Raw genomic sequence first — 8747 nt, 5'->3', positions numbered from 1 at the left:
CCTCTCTCTATGTCCTTATTCTAGTTCAGTAAATTAGGATTACAACTACTTAATGTTCGTCTTTTTTTTTTTTAATTATTTTTCGTATTATATAATGTTACATAATAGTGAACAATAATGTCAAAGGATCATACTAATCAACACACGTCATTACGTTGTCCCAAATAACTGTGCGGCCTCTTACACCACTTGCTGAACGGTTTGGTATTGTTGTACTTTGGAAAAAAAAACTGTTTCTGCTGTACTGTGAGAATAAACTCATTTTTACTGCTTCACGTTTTCAACTTTTATTTCACCTAAAACTATGAAAATAACTTATTTGTAAATGTTTATCAAACACTCTTTTTAAGCTCAATTTTTTTTTTTTTTATACCCACTTTTTATATATCAAGTATTTTTGGTGGGTACTTCAACGACTAATCAAATATTTAACAACTCTAAAGGCGCTTCCTTTATCGCCTTCTCGCAAACACCGCTAAGCCTTCCCCATACAGATCGCAAAATTTATGAAACCCCAAAGCTTTTGGGTGGATTACTGATCCAAACCCAAAATTAATCTCGGGGGTTTCTCTTGGTTCCAATCCTCCGCTTCCCGAACCATCGGAAACCGCCCTTCCCCTCCGATCAACCGCCACCTCCTCCTCCATCTTTCACCCTTCCGCCAATACCCAAATCCAGGTTCGATCGTTTTCCTTTTCACTTTTTTTTAATTCTTGAAATGTTTCTGCTCATCGATCTGCTAATTTCGAATCGAAGCCACATTAGTTTGTCATCGTTATTTTTTGTTACTGTTTTTTTTTTTGTTAAATCTTGATTTGACCAAACCATCCAGAATTAACACAGAAATCAATATATTCATGTAATTTATTTGTTTTTAGATGTTTTTCGATTGTAAATTGTCTTGTTTTTTTTTTTTTCCCTGATAAATATTGGTTGTTGTAGGTAAAGTTTGGATTTTTGGGTTGGGGATAGAAGATGGGGGCATTCATTTCCAAGTTTTGGTTCATGTTGTTTCCTGCAAAAGAGTATAAGATAGTTGTAGTTGGGTTGGACAATGCTGGGAAGACCACTACTCTTTACAAATTACACTTGGGAGAGGTTGTCACTACGAACCCAACTGTAGGCAGCAACGTCGAAGAGCTTGTCTACAAGAACATTCGATTCGAGGTACCTTAGCCATTCCTCTCTCTTCTATGTTCTATTTTTTTCAATTTCGTTTACGGATGGTTATCCATTTTAGGATGGGTGAGTTTCTTGATCAAGTTAGGGTATTCTTGTGCGTGGTCGAGCTGTCGAGGTGTCCTTTTATCTGTGTTTATTGGATTCTTGTTGTTTTCTAACAACCTTTTTGGTAGACTTTTTAATACTGTATTTGGCTATTCATTTGAATTTCTCAGTTTCTTTTATTTTTTGTTCTTCTGATAGATATTTTGAGATAGCCATGCAGTTGATAGGGTTGTGTAAAGAAATCATCTTGCCCAATTGGTTGGTTTCTTAATAGTGACTAGATGTATCTGTTCCTTTTCCTCAATTGCCTGCAGTTCCCCAACTGCTACTGATAATCCTACCCATGGCAATGCCTTTGACAGTAATCCTACTCATCAAACTCATTTAGTTAATGGAGTTATAGTTCACTGCAGTAGTAAGGGGAGGAAATTGTTTGGTGAAATTTGTTTCTTTTAAGACTATCGGTGTTGTATTGGGAGATTTACAGCAGCATGCGCTTTTAGCCCTTTCCACAAATCTTATTCTCTGCACAAATCTTATCTGAAGCATAATAGTAGTAGCCTTTTCGTGGTAACTTTCAAAGTTGATTATCTGTTCTAATAATGAAGAGGAATGTTTTATTTTGGGTTGCAGAATTTTTTTAACCATAGGCATACAATGTGTTCAATCATTTTGTGTCAAGTACTTTAAAAGGAAGTATACCATGCTTGACGCATTGAAAGGTTAAGAGTTAACTGGAAACACACTAGTTGTTTTATATGCTCTAAAGCTCTCACAGTTTAGGTATGTTTACCATGAGAGTACTTGACTCCAAGTGCTTGAACATTCTTTTGTGGAAGGATGATTAGAGTTGTTTTATGTTTTTGTTTAATATATTCATGGTCTTTATAAGAAATCATTCAGTTTCATTCACGTTGTTTATAACAGTTTTGATATGATGAATTTATTGAGAATGAAGAAACTAATGTTATAACAGTCGTTAGGATAGCGTAAATTTTCCTTGGATTGTTTGTTCTTCTTGTTACTTTTTTTTTCTTTCAGTTTTATTCTAGTTACCTACTAGAGCCATGTGCACGCGTGTGTCATCATTTGTACATCTAAAATGGCATCATTTGTACATCTAAAATGGCATAGATTTGATGCTGTGTTTCTGAAATATATGTCTTAACATGTCAAGCAACAATAACTCCACCTATACAGGAAGCATGAAATTTCAACATTACTTGCCAACTGAGCATGATAACTATGACTTTGCTGATGGTGATCAAAGAAGTGTAGAAAGGAATTGAATGTTGTCGTTAAAACTTAGAAGATAGTGACGTCCTTCATGTATTGTGATATTGTTGGCCTGTGTCCAAGTCTTTTTAGCTCATTAAATATTTTGAGCTACCCCATTTAAGTGATGCTCTACATCTCAGCTCGATCAAATGTTAGTCATGCTCTCAGATTTCTCTTCCCTTGCTTTCATTTCATTCTCTCTCATTCAAGGCATTATAACATGCTTAAGTTTTCTTGGTGTTAGACGCTAAGATCTAAAGAAGATACCTGCAAATCATGTCAATGACAGGTATGGGATCTTGGCGGACAAGAAAGACTGAGGACTTCATGGGCAACATATTACCGTGGAACTCATGCTATCATTGCGGTTATAGACAGTACAGATAGGGCCAGAATTTCAATTATGAAAGATGAACTGTTCAGGTTGCTGGCACATGAGGATCTTCAACATTCTGTTGTACTGGTTTTTGCAAATAAACAAGACCTCAAGGATGCAATGACCCCAGCAGAGATCACCGACACACTCTCTCTTCACAGCATCAAGAATCATGACTGGCACATCCAAGCCTGTTGTGCCCTCACAGGAGAAGGGCTGTATGATGGTCTAGGTTGGATTGCCCAGCACGTTACAGGGAAAGCGCCCACTTGAAGAAACGAGCACAAGAGAGATTTTTTCAATTATCTGGGGTTTCGGGGCCGAGTGATGTAATGGTGTCAGTTGTGTATCATCTAAAGCTATTTGCTCTGAGCAACTTTGTAGATTGTTTCCAATTTCAATTGCTTGAAGAATATTTTACCTTCTGAATCATTAGGCATTTCATTAAACAATACAATGTGCCTGGAAAATTGTCATCCTCAGCCGATACAGTGAAGCATTTTGATTGAAAAATTGTTACTCTGCACATTTGCCTTAAATTAAAGACTCCCATATGAAAGCATTGCCATAAATTGTCATCTGCACAAAGAAACTTTTTGCGGAACATTTGCGGGTAACAGTAATCACAAAATCTTTAAAATGTCCTAATTGAAGCCTGTGTGAACAAACGAAGATGGAAGCCTGGAACACAGCAAGAATCATCACAATATCCAGCATCTGCAACCTTTTGAGTCTTGGGGGCCTTCGAACCATCGATCCCAGAATGGATTAAGAGGGCCGTGTGTTCTGTCAATCACAAGAGGATGAAAATCAGAAATGACGGGGAAGTTAACGAAAAAACGCAAACAAGTAGAATAGAGGTGTTACATTGGGAGTAATGGATCAGGCCTTGTTTCTGCACTGTTTAGTATTCTGGAGCACAAACAAAGTTGGTAAACATATTGATCACATTCAAAACTAGGTTTCCAGAAAGAAAAAAAACCAAATATTCTAAAGTCGCTTCCTTGCTTACTCCTTGCATGCAGATGATGCCTTGTCCATCTTTTCAAGTTGCTCCAGTTCTTCCTGCACAAACAAAATGAGGAGACAAAAAATCCATTCAGCAGCCTTCATGATGATGTCATGCTGATAAATCATGACAAACAAACACGCACACAACAAGCTGCTGAATCCCTTTTTCGGGGTGCCTTTAGATTACCAAATCACATAACTAGGAAAGCCCAACAAAAAGAGAGGAAAACAAATAAAGCAATAACCACTATAAATCTCCAATTCCCAAGTAAACCTAATGTGAAAAGTCACTAGATGCTTGCCATAAAAATTCGGGGTCGTGGGAGGCTAAAACATGTCACTAGATGCTTGACAATGACGAGTGGTAGATAAGCTTTATTATAGAAACATTTGAGAAGCCAATAAGTTCCGAAAGCAAAATTTTAACACAATCACATTTCAAACTTATCTTAACAAGAAAAGTTTATCACTGCACAGTTCATTAACATCCAACTTTTTGACCAGAACATTTTGTATGCCTCGCTCTTTCCTCAAGGTGCCCTACCCACATGGTGGAAGAGTGAGTAATGAAACTCAAAACATCTTAAGCATTAGTTGCTTCCGAAGACAGAGGAATATGGAGTTGCATTTCTTAAAAGAACATATGCTTTGTAACTTGCAAGAGCATGCGGCATCAATTGAGATAATGACAGCTTTATTAGACCACCTCTCAAACCAAAACTTGAAAATAACTCCAGACATGACCTTCCCACCAATATATGTGGTTGCTCGTCAAACCAAAATGATAGCAGCAAGTTTAACAACTTGTACCAATATATGTGGCTTCAAAAATCTTATCTGAAGCATAACGTTAGCAGCAAGTTTGACAACTTTTAGCCAGACAATGACACCAATAATAGCAGTTGCTCCTAGGTTAGTGGATGGAGTGTTCTAACAGTCAAAAGTCCAAAGAGGTTAAAATATCCAAACATAAATGTAACAAATTCATAATTTTTCTACTCAGCACACGAGAAGCCATCTTTCCAAACACTCCAATACCATTTAACTAGCCTTTATCATTTCTGTGAACTTTACAGCTGAAAAGTTGAAACTTAGGTGAGAGGTACTCTGAATGTTGGTAGCTCTGGCCAAGTTGACTATTACTAACCTCCTGTTATTATACAGCCTCAGGAAACTTTAAGATAGCATTGGAGATTGCTAGATTCAACCGAGTGTTCTGCCGTTTAAGCTATTTGACTCCGGTTCTTCTCGTGATAAATAGGTACTTATTATGTTGCTAATTTTTTTCAATTTTATTCTAGTTTTCAGTTGTCAACAATTTGATAGGTCATGCATTTTCACAAACATCTGGTGGAAACCTTATTCCACAACACCCCCGGTTATCTTTTCAATTCAATAAAATTTTGTCTTCAAGAACAACTTAAAGACAAAAATCTTGTAGTCTTGCACCGCATTTTCAGTTATCAAAACAATTTGACAACAAGACAACCATCAAAAGCATTAACTTCAGAGTTTGATGTACAGGACTGAAATATGTATACAACGCATGCCAAACAAATGAGCCACCGTACAAAGTGTAAAGCTCAACGATTCACTTCTCAAAAGTTAAAAGTGAGCAGATAAAATAAAAGGAAAACTAATGAAAAGGGCTTGAAAACTTTGAGTTTTAACGATAAGGACAAAATAAAAGGTAAAGTGAATAGTACCATGATTGACTTTTTAGGGTAAAAATGTGGTTTTTCGTTAAAGTAAACAGTACCGTGGGCTTTTTGTTAAAACTCCCTAAAATAAAATACAAGGTACACCTCTTAGCTGTAAAGTTTATCATGCTTTCATTACCAACAAAATCAATCAGTTGTTCAGAAGAAACATGTACTCACCCAATGCAAGCGAACTCAACACCAAAGAGTCCTGGACCAACCACGTCCATTATCCGATTATTAATATATTATCTATCTGTTGTGAATCAAATTGCCCTTGTGCACGTGTGATAAGGAACTATAACAACCGAGAAGGCAATCAACTATTCCTAATGCAAACGTACGTAATAACTGGACAACGACTAATAACTCCTAAAATTTCCAAATTTTGCAAAAAATATGGATAGAAAGGGGTCACATGGCCGCAATCGGAAAACCTGATGAAGAGGGTCATATTTAATAGAACAACAACCCTCATAAATTTTGGGTAACAATGAATAAGAGGGTCACATGGCTGCAATAGGCAAAGCTGAGAATACACTCAAAAGCGTGCAGCATAAACTTCCCAAACGCTCACATTACACTACAGAACTAGGAAACCAAGCCTACGGATTGAAAAAACAGGACCACAATCTAGTAAACAATCAAATCAAACCAATCGTTTCGAACTCTGCAACCATTTTAACACATTCACCAGAAACCTAACAATTCTACTAAATGATTTTTTAATCAATTCCCAATCCTACATTCCATCATCGACTCTCTAAACCTTCAAACTCCAAGCAAACGAACAGAAAATCCAGTGACCGTACAAATCCAGCAGCTAATTGAATTCAACCTTAAAAATTGGATATTCTCACTATTTCACTGGCACATGCATCCAATCACACTCAGAAACGAAACATAAGACAATCAAAATCCAACAACATAAGACGAACTCAAATTCCCAACATCATAGACAAAGTAAAAAGAATCACACTGACCTCTAAGAATCTAGTTTCTTGCTCGAGCCGCTTCAACTCGGCATGTATCCTGTGCTTCCCTCTGGTATCGGCGGCGGACAAAGACTGCAGCCGTAGGGTTGTTGGGCTCAATGTTTCCGACCTATCCGATTGCATCGTATCGCAGAACCCACTAAAGCTTCAAACTGTCTAGCAAAAACCCAGTTGCAAAAACCAACATATATCACAAAGAAACAATTTGATCACCGCAGAAACGCCATCGGAGTGGAAACCAACGACAACGCAGAGATCTTCATGGACCCCACAATCAATTTCTCACCAGAGACACAAAGCCCTTTTGCAAAGGAACGGATCTACTAGTTAAAGAGAAAGGGACAGAGACAGAGAGTTTGCGTTTTTTGGGTTTGGCTGTTTTGGAAGGGAAATAAAGGGAGGGGAAGAAGCTATTTTTCTTTCTTTGAGTTTTAGTTGTCTGGTAGTGGAGGGAGTGTTGGATGAAAGCTGGTTTTCTTTTTTCCACCTTTACAATTTTCTCTCTTTTTTGTCTCTTTTTCTCTCTCTGCTTTTTACTCTCTCTTTCTCTCTGCTCTGTAGTCCAAGGAGGCATAGACTCGTACAGATTCGTTGTGCAGCCCCACGCGGCGTTTATTTGCCCACTTTGCGCCCTGTAATTGTGGATGTTTGCGCGCATGGTACTGTGGGCTTGGACAGGACAATTTTTTGCTCACGCGTTTTGGTACTAGAATGTAGACAGGGGAAGAGAGTCCGCGGGAACCATTACTTGTTCGTTGGTGTTGGAAGAGACCAAGTTATACGGAAGTGGAACCGGTTTGTCCCTATTGTAGCATTTTGATTATTGGATATTATGTGGTTGTAAATTTTTTAAATGTAAATTTTTCTCGTGTTAAGAGACATTAAATGGATTTTAAAACGGATGTTTGTGAACTGTGGTGTGCAAGTTTCTCTAGTGATGGTGTAGGTTATCCACTATTGTCGATCAAGACAATTTTATTTATGTGACAGTGTGGTATAATGACATTATGTTCTACAGAAGAAGACTGTAAAGTGGTTTTTAATAGAAGGTCAATTGTTTTTTCAGTATACGATCAAGTGGCTAAGAGCAATTACTTCTGCATTCAAGGGATTCAGATTTACCTCCTCCAATATTGTTTCTACGAATAGAAAAAAAAAATGCACCTAATACATGTACAATTATGGCACGTTTACATATCCGTAATAGGAATCAATTTACGGAATTAGATTCCTACTACGGCATACACCTTTGTTTACATAATCTTGGGAAATCAAAATACATGTAGGGTACACACGCATTAAGGAATCCAACTCCTAATTTTGGAGGAATTGAACTCCCTACATAAGGGAGGTATTTCAATTCCTTGTGACATGAGGAATCCGGAATGGATTTTATTTACCAATTATGTCCTCACTTGTTTCTGATTATCCCAACATTGCCCTTCATTTGACACTCATTATGCCATCTTTTAATAAATAAATAAAAACTATTTATATATTTTTATATAGATGAATTTTATTATATAAATTTAATTTAATTAATTAGTATGAAAATAATTTGTTTATGTAAGGGCAATTTAGTAATCAACCTAGTTTTCATTCCGATTGAAGTGAATTAGTAAACAATTTATATGGATTCAACATCATTCATGTAATCTTTTAATAAATAAATAAAACCTATTTATATATTTTTATATAGCTAAATTTTATTATATAAATTTAATCAAGAATTTAATTAAATTAATTAGTGTGAAAATAATTTATTTATGTAAGGGCAATATAGTAATCAACCAAGTTTTCATTCTGATTGAAGTGAATTAGTAAACAACTTATATGGACTCAACATCATTCCTACTCCGATTCCAGACAGTTTCAGTAAACAACTTCAACAAGAATCCGATTCTGATTTCACCTCAATCTAATTTCTCCTCAATCCAATTCCTCTCAATTTGATTACAGATTAATAAACGCACTCTAAATCTTTCATTCCGGCACGTTCACTCCCTTCATATGAGTATTTGACGTAGGTAGATAGGATGGCCAGTGAATTGAAGAATAAGTTGAAATGTGCAAAATCCAACATCAAGATCCAAGCTTTGCATCCTTCAGTGACCTATTTGGGCCCATGAGAATGGCATCACGTGTCCAACTCACGATTTG

At 36.6% G+C, this 8747-nt stretch overlaps 2 protein-coding genes across 2 annotated transcripts; one reads left to right on the top strand and one right to left on the bottom strand.

Annotated features, from left to right (window-relative positions):
• Positions 1 to 411: 411 nt before the first annotated feature.
• On the top strand, positions 412 to 3310 carry LOC137731625 (uncharacterized). Its single transcript, XM_068470787.2, has 3 exons — positions 412 to 678; positions 943 to 1167; positions 2795 to 3310. Exons 2-3 carry the CDS (start codon positions 976 to 978, stop codon positions 3152 to 3154), a joined length of 552 nt encoding a protein of 183 aa, XP_068326888.1. The 5' UTR covers positions 412 to 678; positions 943 to 975; the 3' UTR covers positions 3155 to 3310.
• LOC137731626 (guanine nucleotide-binding protein subunit gamma 2) lies at positions 3297 to 7094 on the bottom strand. The gene is made up of 4 exons (XM_068470788.2): positions 6576 to 7094; positions 3894 to 3946; positions 3749 to 3793; positions 3297 to 3667 (listed from the first exon to the last, which is right to left on the bottom strand). Exons 1-4 carry the CDS (start codon positions 6708 to 6710, stop codon positions 3583 to 3585), a joined length of 318 nt encoding a protein of 105 aa, XP_068326889.1. The 5' UTR covers positions 6711 to 7094; the 3' UTR covers positions 3297 to 3582.
• Between the last annotated feature and the right edge of the window lie 1653 nt (positions 7095 to 8747).

Source organism: Pyrus communis, chromosome 16 (genome assembly GCF_041283825.1).
Source record: "Pyrus communis isolate YQ-2024b chromosome 16, ASM4128382v1, whole genome shotgun sequence".
NCBI classification, from domain to species: Eukaryota; Viridiplantae; Streptophyta; class Magnoliopsida; order Rosales; family Rosaceae; genus Pyrus; species Pyrus communis.
This window is presented reverse-complemented; position numbering and strand designations above follow the sequence as displayed.